Source organism: Myxocyprinus asiaticus, chromosome 40, assembly GCF_019703515.2.
Source record: "Myxocyprinus asiaticus isolate MX2 ecotype Aquarium Trade chromosome 40, UBuf_Myxa_2, whole genome shotgun sequence".
Classification (NCBI taxonomy): domain Eukaryota; kingdom Metazoa; phylum Chordata; class Actinopteri; order Cypriniformes; family Catostomidae; genus Myxocyprinus; species Myxocyprinus asiaticus.
In genome coordinates this window covers 29,943,201-29,963,062 of record NC_059383.1, presented here as the reverse complement: position 1 = coordinate 29,963,062, position 19,862 = coordinate 29,943,201, and the positions used below count along the sequence as shown (strand labels likewise).

At 38.4% G+C, this 19,862-nt stretch overlaps 2 protein-coding genes across 5 annotated transcripts in view; both read left to right on the top strand.

Annotated features, from left to right (window-relative positions):
- The first annotated feature begins 4,000 nt into the window (after window positions 1-4,000).
- Window positions 4,001-13,198, top strand: LOC127431235 (isocitrate dehydrogenase [NAD] subunit beta, mitochondrial-like). 3 transcript variants are annotated; one of them, XR_007895550.1, is made up of 11 exons: window positions 4,001-4,128; window positions 4,910-5,083; window positions 6,346-6,466; window positions 7,189-7,249; window positions 7,407-7,539; window positions 8,263-8,396; window positions 8,478-8,580; window positions 8,666-8,812; window positions 8,933-8,981; window positions 9,300-9,394; window positions 9,732-9,761. XR_007895550.1 is itself a non-coding variant. In XM_051681574.1 (11 exons), exons 1-11 carry the CDS (start codon window positions 4,084-4,086, stop codon window positions 12,882-12,884), a joined length of 1,152 nt encoding a protein of 383 aa, XP_051537534.1. In that variant the 5' UTR covers window positions 4,001-4,083; the 3' UTR covers window positions 12,885-13,198. The 3 variants fall into 3 exon arrangements, 2 of the variants coding, with proteins under 2 accessions (XP_051537534.1, XP_051537533.1); XM_051681574.1 differs by lacking the exon at window positions 8,933-8,981 and adding an exon at window positions 12,807-13,198 and having other exon boundaries at window positions 9,732-9,792; XM_051681573.1 differs by lacking the exon at window positions 8,933-8,981 and adding an exon at window positions 11,900-13,198 and having other exon boundaries at window positions 9,732-9,792.
- Window positions 13,199-14,721: 1,523 nt separating this feature from the next.
- LOC127430724 (receptor-type tyrosine-protein phosphatase alpha-like) overlaps window positions 14,722-19,862 on the top strand; it is a 63,193-nt gene continuing 58,052 nt past the window's right edge. For both annotated transcript variants that reach the window (XM_051680727.1, XM_051680726.1), the window contains exon 1: window positions 14,722-15,126. The gene's annotated coding sequence lies outside the window, so the exon portion shown is untranslated. The remainder of the gene's footprint in view (window positions 15,127-19,862) is intronic.

Genomic DNA, 19,862 nt, shown 5'->3' with positions numbered 1-19,862 from the left:
CTCTACAAAATATTGGAAATCCATCTTAAAGGAATAGTTCATCCAAAATGAAAATTCTCTCATCTACTCACCCTCATTCCATCACAGATATCCATGACTTTCTTTCTACTGCAGAACACAAACAAAGATTTTTAGAAGAATATCTCAGCTCTGTAGGTCCATACAATGTAAGTTAATGGTGACCAAAACTTTGAAGCTCCAAAAAGCATTTAAAAGCAGCATAAAGTTATCCACTTGACTCCAGTGGTTTAATCCATGTCTTCTGAAGTGATCCAATTGGTTTTGGGTGGGAAAAACAGACCAAAATATAGCTCCTTTTTCACTATAAATCTTGACATCAGCCATTTCCTTGGCAATAATGATTTCAAGCTTGATTACACTTCTTAGCACTCTGCACAGTGGAAAAGAAAGAAATATATTTTGGTCTGTTCTCATCCAAAATTGATTCGGTCATGTCAGAAGACAAAGACTAAACTGGAGTTGTATGGATTACTTTTTTTTTTGTTTGTTTGTTTTTTTTTTGGAGCTTCAAAGTTCTGGTTCACTCGCATTGTATGGATGTACAGAGCTGAGATATTCTTCTAAATATCTTTGTATTCTGCTGAAGAAAGTCATGTAGATCTAGGATGGTATGAGGGCGAGCAAAAGATCTGTTTCTTTAAGCTGTTAACTTTGTTTTGGAACATTGTGGCTGGTTTCTAGCTGGTTCAAGCTGTTTTTTGGAACAGGACAAGCTTGGACCTGCTAAACTAGCTATCATGTTCCAAAACACAGCTACCAGCTTTGTTTTTTTTATTTTTTATTTTATTTTTTTATTTTTTTATGCAACATGTTTAACCAGGTTTAACTGGATTCATTACTTATGTTTTATACTTTGTCAATTTAGTTTTCATATCGTTTATGGCTTAGTTTCATCGAATTATTACATTTTCTTACTGTTCCTGAACTGATCATATTGTAATACAGCAACGGTCAGCTTCAACTGCAAGCTTGTCATGGTTCTCTGTTAAGAATGTACCTAGTAGAAGAAAGTGAAACGGCACTTTAAGGGGAAGCTTATACGTAAATGTTTGGGCTTCACTGCGCCGTCGTGGAAAGTTAATAACTTACTGAACTTGTGACTGTGAGTGAACGGGAAAGGAAATAAAGCGACAATAATGAGCGATAAAGGCTGTTGCGTTTCTGGCTCAGACTTCGCAGACTGGACAACAAAGACCCTGAAAATAATGTGGCCCCTGCGTACAACTCCAAGTAGGTGGAGTTTGCAATTAGTAAAAGATGTTTCTGAGAAAAAGTAAGGTTTCATATAAATGCATGTGGCTTTGTGAAATCATGGCATATTTGCCAAATATTACAAGAACAGTGATGGCAAGGAGTTCAGGACCATTATCAAGGGATATGGCATTGGCTTTGATGCCATGGTATTTGGCCAGGTGAGTTTTTATAGTAAGTAAAGACAGTTTGACATTAACTAATGTTATACTGTATATAAGACTCACATTATGCTATTTAAGATGAGTTTAGAACTGACTTGTTTAGACACCAAAGGCGTAGTCGTGTAACTTGTGTAATACAGGCAAGAAAACTCAATATTGTACCAACACTTCTGAACATTGGTGCAGGCTTGGTGCTTCTTGGCCTAGTAAGTACATTTATTGCTGATAAGAATACAATAATTTAAGTTGCAAAAATAGTAAGAGAAATAAGAGCTGCTAGTGAAAATACAGTAATGAATTTTATATTTATATTTTATCCTCACTGTATGCTTAAAAGTGAAAATGAAAAAAATATTTTTTGTCCCACTTTAGGTGACTGTTATCTGTGATTGCATTGTCCTGACATTCATGAAAAGAAAACATCATTACCGAGAGCAGAAATATAGCCTACACGTGTCAATGACTGGACTGTTGAGTATTTACTGGCTTAGTGAATGTACAAAAACTTGCTACAGTTAATGCCTTTAAAAATCATTGTATTATTAAAAACCCTAACAAGAGATCTTTGTTTCATTTAGTTGTCCAATGAAGAAACATAGAGGATCTTCAGGCATGACTTCAGTTTGTGTGCACAAACACAGCACAAACTCCACACAATTGAGTAATTCTACACAAATTTAATCATCTAGTGAATGTGTTTGTCATGTTTACAAGTGTAGCTGTTCCAAACTGACAATTCAGGGTGATATTATTGAAAAGACAGAATGAAAAATAAATAAATAAATGCAGACTGCTTCTAGAAACATTTGTGAAAGAATGGGCCGCTCTCAGGAGCTCAGTGAATTAAAGCGTGGTACTGTGATAGGATGCCACCTGTGCAACAAGTCCAGTCGTGAAATTTCCCCGCTACTAAATATTCCACAGTCAACTGTCAGTGGTATTATAACAAAGTGGAAGCGATTGGGAATGACAGCAACTCAGCCACGAAGTGGTAGGCCACGTAAAATGACAGAGCGGGGTCAGCGGATGCTGAGGCGCATAGTGCGCAGAGGTCGCCAACTTTCTGCAGAGTCAATCGCTACAGACCTCCAAAGTTCATGTGGCCTTCAGATTAGCTCAAGAACAGTGCGTAGAGAGCTTCATGGAATGGGTTTCCATGGCCGAGCAGCTGCATCCAAGCCACACATCACCAAGTGCAATGCAAAGCGTCGGATGCAGTGGTGTAAAGCACGCCGCCACTGGACTCTAGAGCAGTGGAGACGCGTTCTCTGGAGTGACGAATCACGCTTCTCCATCTGGCAATCTGATGGATGCGTCTGGGTTTGGCGGTTGCCAGGAGAACGGTACTTGTCTGACTGCATTGTGCCAACTGTGAAGTTTGGTGGAGGGGGATTATGGTGTGGGGTTGTTTTTCAGGAGCTGGGCTTGGCCCCTTAGTTCCAGTGAAAGGAACTCTGAATGCTTCAGCATACCAAGAGATTTTGGACAATTCCATGCTCCCAACTTTGTGGGAACAGTTTGGGGATAGCCCCTTCCTGTTCCAACATGACTGCGCACCAGTGCACAAAGCAAGGTCCATAAAGACATGGATGAGCGAGTTTGGTGTGGAAGAACTTGACTGGCCTGCACAGAGTCCTGACCTTAACCCGACAGAGCACCTTTGGGATGAATTAGAGCGAAGACTGCGAGCCAGGCCTTCTCGTCCAACATCAGTGTCTGACCTCACAAATGCGCTTCTGGAAGAATGGTCAAAACATCCCATAAACACACTCCTAAACCTTGTGGAAAGCCTTCCCAGAAGAGTTGAAGCTGTTATAGCTGCAAAGGGTGGGCCGACATCATATTAAACCCTATGGATTAAGATGTCACTTAAGTTCATATGCGTCTAAAGGCAGATGAGTGAATACTTTTGGCAATATAGTGTGTGTATATATATATATATATATATATATATATATATATATATATATATATATAAATTATTTTTATAACAAGATCAGTATGATTGGGGTGATGTGGCTTATGGTTACTTCCATAAAGGATCTGTCATACCTTTCAAAAGTGAATATCAGACTACTGCCATACTTCGCTGTATTCTGATTTGCATGCATTGTATGATATGTAAATTCTTAATTTATTAACCGGGATTTAGTATAAATGTGCTTAGTGTTTTATTTTATCTATCTTTTTGACTTGGTAGTATTAATTTTCTATAACTTAGAATTTTAATTATTTTATTAACAGAAACTTGTCAATAGATTGAAATAATTCTCAATAAAATAGTCTTATTATGATTTTTTTATTATTATTCCAAAGGTTTCAAGAACTGTATGTTTTTTAGTGAAAACTATAAGAATAAAGTAATATGATATTTCAGTCAATAATCTAAATTTTTAGCAGGATTATTATTACTATTATTATTATTATTATTATTATTATTATTATTATTATTTGTATAGCTCCTTAACTTAAATAATACATTTAAAATCATCTTGAGGACCCCTTGTGGGCTCCGGCTCCCTGATATCCACTTGATGTTAGTAACACTCGCTTCCAGCTGGTGGCAGTAGAGAAACAAGCACACAACTCATGGTTACAGGTTCACTAGGAGAGGGACCACTGTGAGCTTTCTTTTCAGTTTACGTTCATGATGGCGTCCGCATTGAGAGCAAACCTATGTACTCTGGCAAAGGTGAGTGTTTAGGAACGATATTGTCAGCTGCTTGGAGTTCATAATGAAAGATTACAAATGTGTCTTTACGTTCGGAGCCACACGGCCAAATACAAACACTAACATAAACATCAATATGTGTACTGAATGTGTTGACTTCGTTAAAGTTAAGCAGAGAGACTCAACACATGGCTTTATACGTAGAGAAAACAAACTATTAGATGACAGCTAACTGGAGAGATCCATTAGCAATCCCGTGGATGTCTAGAATCAAACGAGTTACTGGAGCTCACATTACCTCCCTTAAAGTAAAAAGTACTGTGACGGTACCATGATACAGTGGTGTCTGATGGTAAGATCTTAATAGTTCCCATAAAATATACGATGGCATCATCACCATTAAACATGTCCTAAAACCATGGTACTTTTCTTCTGATTACAAATGCTTACTGTATTATATACAGTAAATAAAAAATAGTATATTACATACTATTATGCCTACACACAATACAGTATAATACTACATTAAATGCTGTTATGTTTTGCCAGTGCTGATACACCTTGATGACTAGAAAGATACCTTTTTGTTTTTAAAGAGAGAGAGAGAGAGAAAATGATTTGAAGAGATGGGGTTTATGTGTGTAACTGGCTATAATCGTGTCATGTCTGTTAATGAAAAGTATGGGAGATATTCTTGAAATAACAGTTGGAGCTGTTCATCTCAAGCTCAAGAGCAGTAACATCTTCATGTAATGTCCTCTCGTGATAAAGTATTTGACCTGTAGCATGTTTGACCCCTCAGGGTCTGAGCGGTGCCCGGTTGCAGCCGCTGTGCGCCCGCTCCCTGAGTTTGACTGGCAGTCAGAATGTCCCGGAGGCTCCCCCGGCACGTGCTGACAGCACCTTCAAGGTCACCATGGTCCCTGGAGATGGAGTCGGACCTGAGCTGATGACTGTGGTCAAAGAGGTTTTCAAGGTACTTGCATACAGTTGAAGTCAGAAGTTTACATACACTTAGGTTGAGGTCATTAAAACATATTTTTTTAACCACTTCACAGATTTCATATTAGCAAACTATAGTTTTGGCAAGTCGTTTTGGACGTCTACTTTGTGCATGACACGAGTAATTTTTCCAACAATTGTTTTCAGACAGACAGATTGTTTCACTTTTAATTGAGTATATCACAATTCCAGTGGGCCAGAAGTTTACGTACAAGTTAACTGTGCCTTTAAGCAGCTTGGAAAATTCCAGAAAACAATGTCAAGACTTTAGGCAATTAGCCAATTAGCTTCTGATAGGAGGTGTACTGAATTGGAGGTGTGGCCTACCTTCAAACTCAGTGCCTCTTTGCTTGACATCATGGGAAAATAAAAAGAAATCAGCCAAGACCTCAGAAAAAAAATGTGGACCTCCTCAAGTCTGGTTCATCTTTGGAAGCAATTTCCAAAAGCCTGAAGGTACCACGTTCATCTGTACAAACAATAGTATGCAGGACTAAACACCAGATGGCATCATGAGGAAGGAAAATTATGTGGATATATTGAAGCAACATCTCAAGACATCAGCCATCACAAATGGGTCTTCCAAATGGACAATGACCCCAAGCATACCTCCAAAGTTGTGGCAAAATGGCTTAAGCACAACAAAGTCAAGGTATTGGAGTGGTCATCACAAAGCCCTGACCTCAATACGATAGAAAATTTGTGGGCAGAACTTAAAAAGCGTGTGCGAGCAAGGAGGCCTACAAACCTGACTCAGTTACACCAGTTCTGTCTGGAGGAATGGGCCAAAAATTCCAGAAACGTATTGTGAGAAGCTTGTGGAAGATTACCCAAAAAGTATGACCTAAGTTAAACAATTTAAAGGCAATGCTACCAAATACATGGCACTTCAAAGTGTATGTAAACTTCTGGCACACTGGGAAGGTGATGAAAGAAATAAAAGCTGATATAAATCATTCTCTCTACTATTATTCTTACATTTCACATTCTTAAAATAAAGTAGTGATCCTAACTGACCTAAGACAGGGAATGTTTTCTATGATTAAATGTCAGGGATTGTGGAAAAACTGAGTTCATATCTATTTGGCTAAGGTGTATGTAAACTTCTGACTTCAACTATATATACTTATATGGTGTGGTGTTTCTCCATCATCCTTTAGTCCAGCTTGGCCCTCTCTCATGCTTTACACTTGCATCTCCCTTTGACCCTAATGCCCATTTCACCTTGCCATCTAGGCAGCTGATGTTCCTGTGGAGTTTGAGGAGTTTCATCTGAGCGAGGTGCAGAACATGGCCAGTGAAGAGAAACTGGATGAGGTGCTGGCCTCCATGAAGAACAACAGAGTCGCCATTAAAGGTAATGTTGTTGAACTCAATAAATCTTAAGTCATTTGAAGTCATGCATCACATTTTTATAATTAAAGGGATAGGTCACCCAAAAAATTTTATTTCTCTCATCATTTACTCACCCTCTTGCCATCCCAGATGTGTATGACTTTCTTTCTTTTGCTAAACACAAAGATTTTTAGAAGAATATCTCAGCTCTGTAGGTCCTCACAATGCAAGTGAATGGGTGTCAAAATTTTGAAGCTCCAAAAGCAAATAAAGTAATCCATAAAACTGCAGTGGTTAAATCCATGTCTTCAGAAGTGATATGATAGGTGTGGGTGAGAAAAAAGTCCTTTACAATAAATTCTCCTCCCTGCCCAGTAGGTGGCAATATGCACAAAGAATGGGAATCACCGAAAACAAATGAAGAACATGAAATTGGAGATTGATAGTAAAAAATTACTTAAATATTTATCTGTTTCTCACCCTCACCTATCATATCGCTTCTGAAGATATAGATATAACCACTCAAGTCTTAAGAAAATCCAAATCTTTCTTTGTGTTCAGTAGAAGAAAGAAAGTCATGCACATCTGGGATAGAATGAGGTTGAGTAAATAAAGAGAGCATTTTATTTTTTGGGTGAACTATTCCTTTAATATAGCTTATTGATATATTGATGTTTTGGTATATGCTAAGAAGTTGGTTTGATTTGAATTTGAGTATGTTGGATTAATTTTCTCTGTGCTTAGGGAAGATTCACACTCCCATGGAGTACAAGGGTGAGCTGGCATCATATGAAATGAGACTGAGGTACATCTTTGATGTAGTACCAACATAATATAAGTGATAATAGTAATTTATAATTAAATATGAGTTTAAATTAAAGACGAGCAATCATTTATATTTTTTTTATCTGATTTACCTGCTTGTATTCACATTAGTTGATTGCTTTTCTTACAATGCGCAGGAGAAAGCTGGACTTGTTTGCCAATGTAGTTCATGTGAACAGCCTCCCAGGTTACAGCACCCGTCACAATAACCTGGATCTGGTCATCATCCGTGAGCAGACAGAGGGAGAATACAGCTCTCTGGAGCATGAGGTACCTGCTGTGCTCACAACACGTATTTTTTTACTCTTCTGCTTATTTATTAATGAAAGCTCCATTTTAAATGCACTTACCCAGGGGTTTTCAACGTCTTTATTAAATCTTGCTTACTATTTTTTTTTTTTAGGCTATGAGGCCGTCACTGGGGTAGTATCCTTGTTTTGGGTAATTTTTTTTCACCCGTAAGGAGACAAAAAGGTATATTTTGTTTGTTCCCAGAGGAACAAAACGTATAAATGTACCTTTAAAGGTACAATGTAGGTCCTTGTGGTACAATTATGAACCCAAAACAAGTTGTACATTTTAACTAGTTACAGAAAAGGCCCCTTGAGGGTACCACCCCATGACAGCCCCTTTGTGTTTCTGAGAGCGAGCATAAATGAGTCTTTATACGTGGAAATACAGAATATTACTGCCTTTAGGCTACATTGTTGGAAGGGGATCCCTTGTAAAGGGATTATCATAACTGAGGGTCCTTGGCATGAAAAAGTTTGAAAACCCTTGCATTAATGTATCATCATCTAGCCTGCTGAATATCAGAGCCAAACGCCGTTCCACTGCTTATATTGCTGTTAACATAAATGGGTTCATTTGGTGTGCTTTTCCAAATCGAACTGTTCACAACATGTAAAAAAGAAACAACTCTTTTGATTTGTTTGGTTTGTTGATTTAATTGTTTGATTATTTGCATATACAGCTGCATTTATGTGTTTGCAGAGCGTTCCCGGAGTGGTTGAGTGCCTGAAGATCATCACCAGAGTGAAATCTCGCCGGATTGCCAAATTTGCATTCGACTACGCCACCAAAAAGGGCCGAAGCAAAGTGACAGCTGTACACAAAGCGAACATTATGTAAGTTTAACAGGGATTATTCCACTTAGACAGTTTTCAAATCTAAACACAAAAACTGACTTGCCTCGTTTATCTCCACAGGAAACTCGGGGATGGTCTCTTTCTGCAGAGCTGTGCAGAAGTGGCTGAGCTTTACCCCAAGATTAAATACGAAAACATAATCATTGATAATTGCTGCATGCAGGTATTTTTACTATTCTTTTATTGTAAATGAGTGCCAGATACTCTAAACTTTAAACGTAGTTAGTGTGTTGTTCTGCGGTCCACAGCTTGTGCAGAATCCATACCAGTTCGATGTGCTCGTGATGCCTAATCTCTACGGCAACATCATTGATAACCTGGCTGCAGGGCTGGTGGGCGGAGCAGGTGTTGTTCCAGGGGAGAGTTTTAGCGCCGAGTATGCTGTGTTTGAGACGGTAGGCGTCTAATTCTTTTTCTGTTTTCTCATTCATCATTAAAGGAATTATTGTTTTATTAATAATATTACTATTATATTGTTATAAAAAATATTACATTTTATATTATTAAATGGATAGTTCCAGGCCTGAATGCCGAGGGACGTGGGACTATATCTTCTATAGTGAGGTTGGCATCATAATTAATTTGCTATAAACAAAAGTTTTATTGAAAAGTTTTGCCCTTAATATTGTTGTTATAAGGTAACTTTTATAATAGCAGTGTGGCATTTTAGTTTGTGCTATATTCTGAATATAGTCATGGCTGAACGTGTTATAGGCTGCACGTCAGGCCTAACAATGCCCTTTAGCCGCAGCTATATTCGCATCTTAGCATGGCCTCCTTGTATGTTGCTGCGTAATTAGAAATATGCAATAAAATGCAAAACCTAATCTCTTCACATATGTTCTAAAAAAGTAAACAACTGTTTCTGTAATGTGTCTTCAGGGTGCCAGACATCCCTTTGCTCATGCAGTTGGCAGAAATATCGCCAACCCCACCGCTATGCTCCTCAGTGCATCTAACATGCTGAGACACCTAAAGTGAGTTCACTTCTCCCACAGTTTATACAGTAAAGATTCTGTATTATCATCTCTTATTAACTTATAATCTTTTAAGCTTCACATTTACCTTTACCTTTTTGTTAAAAGTGTTAGCTTGTCTTTTCATACAAAACATGGTTTTCACATCTGTGAGAATCTCATCAGAGTTGTTTGCCCTCTAAATCGAATTTATTTCTTGCATCTTGGTTTGTTGCCATTAACTAGCTATTATTTATAGATAACCAGGATTTTGAAGAAGATAAAATGGGATGACTATCTTATTTTGCTACTGGCAAGTATTCTGTATTGATATGTTTGTGGGTTCTTTGTCTTTCAGTCTTGAGTATCATGCAAACATGGTTTCTGAGGCTGTTAAGAAAGTCATTAAGCAGGGCAAGGTAAGAGTTTTTAAAGGAATAGTTCAGCCAAAAATGAAAATTCTCTCATCATTTACTCACCTTCATGCCATCCCAGATGTGTATGACTTTCTTTCTTCTGCAGAACGCAAATGATGATTTTAAGAAGAATATTTCAGCTCTGTAGGTCTATACAATGCAAGTGAATGGGTGCCAAAATTTTGATGCTCAAAAGCACACAAAGGCATCATAAAAGTAATCTCCAGTGTTCTCTAAGACTCCAGTGTTTTAATCCAAGCTTCAAAATTTTGGCACCCATTCACTTGCATTGTATGGACCAAAAGAGCTGAGAAATTCTTCTAAAAATCTTCATTCGAGTTCAGCAGATGAAAGAGTCATACACATCTGGGATGGCATGAGGGTGAGTAAATGATGAGAGAATTTTCATTTTTGGGTTAACTGTTCTTTTAATGTTTGTTTTATGTCTGTGTGAATGGGAAATAGATTTTGTGGTGGGTAGAACTATGTGCCCTTTGTGTTTGAGTTCTGTATTTAGAGAACATGATAATGTAAGTGAAAGTGTCTGTGGTTTAGGTTCAATATACATAATTTATGCAGCTGTTGTATTGATGAAAGTTCATACACATGGGTATGCAGGTAACAGCATGATAATCATGGTGGCATTTATTTGTAGTACTAGGAGTATTAAAAGTGTTTTAATATTATAATATGGTTCATAAGGTGATAGTCATTTTGCTTCGGCGTTAGGCTTCATTGTGTTTGAAAACCTCTTTGTCTTGCGTCAATTGATTCAACAGGGCTTTATGGCTAATTTTGTTTGACTTTCTTTCTTCTGCTGAACACAAAGATTTTTAGAAGAATATTTCCACTCTTTAGGTCCCCTGGCAATGCAAGTAACGGTGACCAACATTTTGAAGCTCCAAAAGCACACAAAGGCAGCATAAAAGTAATCCATACAACTTCAGTGGTTAAATCCATGTCTTCAGAAGTGATATAAGTGTGGTTGAGAAACAGATAAATATTTAAGTCCTTTTTACTGTCAGTCTTCACTTTCACATTCTTTTCTTATTTGTTTTTGGAGATTCACATTCTTTGTGCATATCGCCACCTACTGGGCAGGGAGGAGAATTTATTCATATACCCACACCTATAATATTGCTTCTGAAGATATGGATTATACCACTGGAGTCTTATGAATTACTTTTATGCTGTCTATGTGGTTTTTGAAGCTTTGTGTTCAGCAGAAGAAAGAAAGTCATACACATCTGGGATGGCATGAGGCTGAGTAAATAATGAGAGAATTTTCATTTTTGGGTGAGCTATCCCTTTAAGTAAACCGCTCAATGGTTTTCAAATAATGAAACTGTACATTGCTTACTCATTTTCTCAGTGTCACCTTAGGAAATATTTCCTTTCCTGTGTTGATGTATTTTCTTTTGAAACAGGAAGTCTGGGTGGGACATATCGAAGAGCTCGTAATTTACTTTAAGACTATAGCCTTTAGTTTATGTTACAGTCTGGCAAAACCACACTTGATCATTTACACCATGGACGAAAGCATTGACAACACTTTCAGAATGAATAAATTCCAGCCACTGCCCTCAGATCCATTAGATACACATAGATACACAATTCATAATGATTTGCTTCTTGTATTGCTAGTCGAAGGCAGGTGGTATTTATAATTGTGTGTGTGTGTGTGTGTGTGGGGGGGGGGGGTGTTCTCATTCTAGAGAGATTTGATGTTTGTTCCATTTTCCCAGAAGACAAAGACTAAGTTTTGAATGCTAAAAGTGAGTTTTGTCAACATTAGCATTGAAAGGGCCTCAAAGCTATAACAGACACTGACTAAAAGTCACAAAACTCTGATTTTTATTTCATGGGGTCTTTAATGCATTATTATCATACAATCAATACACAGACGTCTCTCAATGGAGACATTTAACTGTGGTTTTGGCCTAAATTTTCCTCCTGAAAGATGCTTTTCCTCATAGTCACACTAGAAAATCTGCAAGTATGTGCTTGTACATAAATTCTTAAGAAGTCTTCACCTCCCCTTTCTCCTTCTCTTCTTCTGTCACACCCCATTTTGGGTGTATGTGACTCTGTGTGTATCTGTGTATCCCAGGTGAGGACGCGAGACCTAGGGGGTTACAGCACCACTGGTGACTTTGTCCGTGCAGTTGTGGCCAACCTGCGCCATCGGACTGTTTGAGGATGCTTTCCAAACCCAGTGTCTATCCCGGATCACCCTTTACCTGCTACTTGTTTTAAAACAGTCTTGTTACAACCTTATTCCTGTCCTCGCCATCTTTTTCGACATTTTCATTTATTCACTTTGTTTTCTTTTCATTGCCTCTGCTTTTATTCCCTCACCTCCTTTTTCTCCTTTTTCTGCCTGGTTATGTTTCTATTTTATTTTATTTTTTTCTTGAATTCATTAGATTTCTTTACTTTCCTTAGTGTTTCTCACAGTATCCATCCTTGACCAGAATTATGTCTGACATTGTTTTACGTTTTACTGCACTGCTGTTGCTTTTTCACTCCAGTTTAAAATTTTCGTTTTTTTTTTTTTATTATTATTATAAGCTGCTCGGCCTATCTTTCAATACATTGCACAGTTAAGAGTGGGTTGATTGGAAACCACGCACAAGTTGTCTCATGAATTATTCATGCATCCGTTGAATTGACTTATGTCAGTTGTCTGTTTTTCTCAATGTCAAAAAATAAATATATAAAACCAAATGGATTAAACATGGTCACTTTCTAAACAGTCACTGGTATTGTTTTGATTGCTTGAATGTTTGAGGACTTCTTATCCCTGTTCTTACATATTACGCTTTTCATTAAAGTGAATATGAAGATAACAAGCATCTTAGTTTTGAGCATGGTCTTAAAAAAGCAGTGAACTTGTGTGCCCAGTGTGTGCTGAAAGTTTGTAAGGAAACCACATGCGTTTATCACGTGTGCACATCACATCCACGTGAACAGACAGCTGAAACTCTGTATGAAATGTATTACTTTCTTTGGTGAAGGTGCGCACATCAGACCTGGGAGGCTACGCGTCAAGCAATGAGTTTACAAGGGCTGTCATCGCTTATCTGGCTGTCTAAACCAGTACCAGCTCTTCAAATACTGTCTTAAACACAATCCACAACAGTGGTTGTCCATTCTCAAATGTACTCCCAAACATTTCTGGTCCAATATTTCCCATTTTCCTTGCTCAAACCTTGCGGTCCATCTAACTTTTAGACTTATCACTCCAAGCATATAGCCTGAAATGGAGCATGAATCTTGTAAGATTAATATCTTCTGGTTTGCTGTTCTCTGATAAGCATCAGTGACCTACCCACTATTATAGAATGGTACTGTATTGCTTTTTTTATGCTGCTTAATGAAAATACATTTATTCCACTATTTATTAACTAACCGCAATTGCTATTTGTTCAATCATTAACATCATAATAAAATGCTAAAGTAAATGGCAAGTATGTTGTCTTTTGTTCAGTAATATTCTACTTAAAGAGATAGTTCATCCAGAAATGAAAATTATTTTCATCCCACATGTATGACTTTCTTTTGCAGAACACAAATATTTTTAGAACAATATCTCAGCTCCGTAGGTTCATACAATGCAAGTGAATGGTGACAAAACTTTGAAGTGCCAAAAAGCACAAAGGCAGCATAAAAGTTATCAATACATATCTAGTATCAATATCTTCAGAAGGGATATAATAGGGGTGGGTGATAAACAGATCAATATTTAAAGTACGTCTTTTTTTTTTTTTTTTACTATAAATTCTCCTTGCCCAGTAGTTGATTATATGCATGATGAAAGCAAATCACCAAAAACAAAAGTAGAACAACTATTAAGAGAGAAGAGGGCATGGTAGGGCTGTTAGAAAGGACTTAAAAATTGATCTGTTTCCACCCAAAACTGGTTGGATAACTTCTGAAGACATGGATTAAATCACTGGAATCGTATGGATTACTTTTATGCTGCCTTTGACTTTTTGAGCTTTTAAATTTTGGTCAACATTGCTGAGATATTATTCTAAAAAATCCTTGTTTGTGTTCTGCAGAAGAAAACGTCAAACACATCTGGGATGGCATCAAGGTGAGTAAATGATGAGAATTTTCATTTTTGGGAGAACTGTCCCTTTAAATGAGAATTGTGTCCTATATGTGAATAGTAGTTCCAATGCCACATTCAGCCTAGGTCTATTTAGTGTAAAATGGATAGTAATTCATAACTGTTTTTCTGATATTCCAGGGTAGTTCACAAATAACATTGACTTGATTTTTTCCAATATTTTAGGTTATTTGAAAATATAGGAATGTATAAAGGAATGTGTATATTTTAGGTGCAGTTTGTTTTAGGTATAATTATTGTACTTTTAACCATTTTAATCAACTTTAAGCTCTTTTGCAGTTCACTTTAATAGTCCTGTGGTGTGAGAAATTATTTTTTAATGTACAAACCTTCCATGTAGTCTCTCAATTAATATGAGGGTCATACAACTGCACGTATAGTAATTATACAACAATTAGGGGGAAAAGTTTAAACATTTTAGATTAAGAATAGCAGGTCATACTCCACTTGACACTTGCACTTGACGTCATATGAACCATCGATATCCATATGTATTGAGCATCTGCGTAGCTGTTTGAAGTGGCGATGGTTAAAGAGTTTTGAACTGTTAGTCTGTACATTCTGAAGGAATTCCCTAAAATTGTTCCAATACGCCAATTTCCCTCTGCATGACCTCTGCGTTTCAATATTTAGATAACGTCACACCAGCGTGTTATACCATAATCAACCGCTGGGTGCCGCACTGTACCTCAGCGCGCCTAGCGTACATTCCCTTTTCCTGGAAGCAAGTCTGCCGCCAGATGTCGCGGCGTCGCTGCGTGGGAAGAAGAGAGGAGGGGCCTGGCCTGGGAATCAGCGGCTTCCCATTCCAGGCGCAGGGGCACAACATGGCGGATTAGGAGGCGACTGACGCGCCCGGTTACAACGAACAAATCGTGGGATACTGATTCCCTGCGTCCTGAAGAGGCCAGGAATATACACTTTTCGGATATGAGGATCTAGGCGAAAACAAACGTACGCATTTAAGGCTTCCTGACGCATGCATTTTGGATACCAGTAAACGCATACGTTCCGTTGCCCCGCTCCAAATTGGCTGTCCGTCCGTCCGTCCGTCCGTCCGTCCGAGATCATTCCAATCACCCAGGCCCCCTACCCCGATCACACTCGGTTCCTGGGGTGTGGAGACAGGGGCCGGGGAAGTGGAAAACAGTCGCACTTTATCTGGAACATCAAGCTCCATATTGCGGGACGGAGGTGTAAAGGTAAGTTACATCTCGGTTTCTCTAAGTATAGGCTATTTTGCAGCCCAAACTTCTTGTTCATCGCCTCAGTTTGTCAGATATACCCGTGGTGTCACTCGGCTAACACCACGCAGATTTATGTCACATTTGTGGGTCGGCTAGCCAAAGTGAGCAAAGCCCTTTCTGACAGACCCGAGACTCGCTGTTTTTATATAACCTTTAGGCTCCGCACATGGATGTCTTGGGAGCGCACCCAATAATGTTAGAAGCTACGCGAACATTTGACGAACTAGCTGGGAGGCAAGGAGGGAAAATATGAAGGGGGGTGTTGGGGGGTCTTCCGAGAAAAGGGAGGGGGAGAGGAAGAGAGACACGCATAGCTTTATTGAAAGTTAAGCAGAGTGTGCGCCAGAACGCAGGCATAATTTCTCACTCGATACATTGTAGCAATATTAATGGTTCCATCTAGACTGGATACATTGCAACATAACCTTAATGTTTTCTGACTGGATACATTATAACAATACTAATCGTTCATGACTGGATACATTTAATCAACAATAACGGTTTCTGACTGGTAACATTGTAACAATATATTCCAGACTGGATACGTTGAACATCTTGTTACATTGTAACAGTAACGGATGAGGAAAACAATGGGAGTCCAGTGCGTTTTCTTCACGCGCTGAATGTGAACATATTGATCAGCGCTTTGTCGCGACATGTTTTTAAAGGGTGTGTGTTTGTGTGGAGGGGGCACGCGAGGGGGCTTGTGATTGGGGGCTTTTGTGTTCCACAAACAGGAATTATGTCGCTCAGACGTCCCGTCAACCGCTAAATCCATTGTCTCCACTTAGGTAAAAGTTGCCATGCAAAGATGCACCTTTTCCTTTTTTTCAGTGGTCGTTTTGCTTTTGTTCGTCCGTGTTTTGCGCTCCTCTGACTACTAGCTTTAGACTCTTTCAGTGGAGCCGTGTCTTGTACGAATGTCAAACAACTTCAAGAAAATTACGTTTAGAGGCCCGGTTTATAGCAGCAGAGCTGTAAATGCATTTTGTTAGACTTTATGCATTGTTTGTTCACATTTGGTAAAGACGAGAAAGTAACCTGTGGCTTTGAAAGTTTTTATTCTGACGTTCTCTCTGTCCACAGCCATGGTTAGTAGTACACATGTTTGACTTTCCGCATGGTGAGGTGGTATGAAAGGGATAGTTCACCTAAAAATGAAAGTTCTCTTATCATTTACTCTAATGCCATCTCATATGAGTGACTTTCTTCTGCAGAACACAAATGAAGATCTTTAGAAGAATTTCTCTGCTCTGTTGGTCTATACAGTGCAAGTGAATGTTGGCCAGAACTTTGAATCTTCAAAAAGCACATGAAGGCAGCATAAAAGTAATCCATAAGACTCCAGTGGTTAAATCCATGTGTTCAGACATGATATGATAGGTGTGGGTGAGAAATAATTCAATATTTAAGAAATTTTTCATCATAAATTCTCCTCTCTTCCCAGTAGGGGGCGATATGCATGAAGGATGCAAATTGCCTAAAAACAAAGAAGACGAAAGTGAAAGTGGAGATTTATAGTATAAAAGGACTTAAATATTGAACTGTTTCTCACCCACACCTATTATATCACTTCAGAAGATACGGATTTAACCACTGGAGTCCTATGAATTACTTTTATGCTGATTTAATGTGATTTTTTTTTTGGGGGGGGGATTTCAAGTTCTGGCTGCCATTCACTTGCATTGTGAGGACCTACAGAGCTGAGATATTCTCCTAAAAAAAATCTTCATTTGTGTTCTGCAGAAGAAAGTCATAAACATCTGGGATGGCTTGAGGGTGAGTAAATAATGCCCATTTTTGGGTGAACTATTCCTTTAAAGGATAGGCTTAAATCTTGACCAGTGATAGTTAACTGATTATATCAGACTGTCAGGTTAATCGGCCAATATTTGACCATTTTGACTGAAGTGGTAGTTCTCCCTTGTGTCCAGCCTAATCAGCAGTTCAAGAAACATTTTATATTTTCTGTTTTCAAATATTGTTGTGAATATTTAATCAATATTGTGTGAAATGAGTATTTGATTTCTGCAATTTTATGTACAGTATCTCATTTCCCATCATTAAATTGAATTACTTGTAATATATTGGCCCGTGCCTTACAGATATCCGAGTTTGCATCAGTCGACCACTAATCTCATTGCGGTGTTAAAATCGTTAAATAAATTTGGGCCCATACCATGATTTACATGCTTGGACATGCAGAGGTGAGTCATGATTTTGTGGCTGCTGAAGTCCAGCTTTAAAATCCTGCACTGAGCTCTGACTGTTATCACTCGTTTTGGTCCTCAACCCCGGAATTGATTCACTTTGCATGATCCAAAGATTTGTTCAGTGTTCTCTAGTGCTTTACTGTATTTGATTTCTTAGGTCTGGTCTCACTCTGCAAGGGCTTCTTGATAGACTCTTCCTGTCTGGACCTGTAATTACTTCTCTCTGGAAGCTGTGAGATTATGAAATAGACCTGCACCTTTGGCAACCAAGCATCTAGAGAAAACGCCCTGTAGTTTTTCCACAGCTTAGCTTTTGAGATAAATGCATATCAACTATCTGGCCTCTGTAGGTCATGCATTAGCTGTGCAGTTAGGCAGCTGTGTGTATTTAGGTGGTTAGTTGTGTGACATAACAGCACATTGAATACCCGGTTGGGTTTTGTGGCGTAATTATCGCTTTAGGCAGTAGGTAATATTTCACAATATCCTGATGCAATCCCGACAAAGAGTTTTTCTGTGACTGGATGGGTGGGGATCTTATCTCGATTATTTCTCCAATGATTCTGAGTTGATTCTCAGTTAACTTGAAACTAGGGCTGCTCGATTATATCAAAAATCATAATCAAGATTAATTTGGTCAGTATTGAGATCACGGTTATTTAACACGATAACTCATTGACTTTGGAAACATCATGCATTTATTGAACTTTTTCTAAAAAAAAAAGGGGGTAACTGGGTAGGGGAGGAGGCTGTTGTCATATGATAATTACTTTGTTACGTGTGGTAGTCAAATAAAGAAAAGCCTCATCACCATTTACAGCAGGGGTGCTCGCACTTCTATGGAATGAGATCTACTTTTTCATCATGTTATTCCAGCAAGATCTACCATGTACAATAAAGGCTATACGTTATCACAATACCAAAATTTCAGTAGTCGCTAGTGACATTTCACGATTCTCAATACCAGCTTCAATACCACAACAAATAATAACACTAACTAATATGTTAATTATTCAAGACTAGTAAACAGTCAGTAATAAAATAACAATACAAAACAGCAATGAATAGAGATATATTAAAATTAATAGAAGAACAAATACAAATTAAGAAAATTCAGTGCTTTTTAAACAGCTTTAATAGTTTTTAACAGCAGTAGGCTATCAAGTATTCAAGGAAACATTCAGAATGAAATGCAACATAAAACTACTACTGTTCTTTACTGTGTGATTATAATACATGAATACTTTTTAAAGTGACTAAAGTTACCCAGTCAAGAGCAGTGAGTGTTTTCTTGTTATGGTTGTTTGATTATTATAATGACACACTTGACGGCAGCAGGTCTATTAGCTTACATTTATACTTAGTCCAACATTTTAATACAAATCCACATTTTTGTTCACTTTAGACATAACTCATTGTGTTTACATGAATACCTCTCCAAGACGGGCATTTTGCCGGAATTTTGAAATGTATTTGATTGTTCAGGCACACATTAGGGCGAGCATTTTTGGAACTCACACGCATGTTCAGCACACACACATACGCTGCCTGTCAATCAAACAGAGCGCAGCTGTTACTAGATCACTAGCGAATTATACAATTACATGCTCTGGATTACTTTCAACAGCAGAATAAGAATATTAACTTTCTAAAAAGTGACACAGGCCTAGGCTATCACAAATATAGCCGGTTATTTTTTCGTTATTGACGTTTTAATCCATCTGCTTGTCTGGTGGGGAAAGTAACATTTTCTTTCACTTGCCCCTTGGGGTGTTAAGCCATTCAGCCCCGCTTTGTGGCTGGCCTTCTGAGAAAAGTCCCGGTTCTCCCTATGGCTAATCCGCCCCTGGTTTTAGATATTATTTTGAAACATTTTGTATAATGGGCTAAGACTACACTCTCTCACCTTTATGTTCACTTCGATCCAACTTTAACTCACAACAAAATAAACTTTCTCTTCTTTCTTTTTTTTCTTTAAAAAAAAAAAATTTGAATCCCCTATTTCTCCCCAATTTTGGAATGCCCAATTCCCACTACTTACTAGGTCCTCGTGGTGTCGCGGTTACTCACCTCAATCTGGGTGGCGGAGGACAAGTTTCAGTTGCCTCTGCTTCTGAGACCGTCAATCTGCGCATCATCACGTGGCTTGCTGTGCATGACACCGCGGAGACTCGCAGCATGTGGAGGCTCATGCTACTATCTGCGATCCACGCACAACTTGCCACGCGCCCCATTGAGAGCGAGAAACACTTAATGGCGACCACGAGGAGGTTACCCCATGTGACTCTACCCTCTCTATCAACCTGGCCAATTTGGTTGCTAAGAAGACCTGGCTTGAGTCACTGAGCACACCCTGGATTTGAACTCGCGACTCCAGGAGTGGTAGTCAGCATCAATACTCTACCCAGCTACCCAGGCCCCCCAAACATTCTCTTCTTAATAGAGCTGCATATCACCGATTTTCTTCATGATAAGATA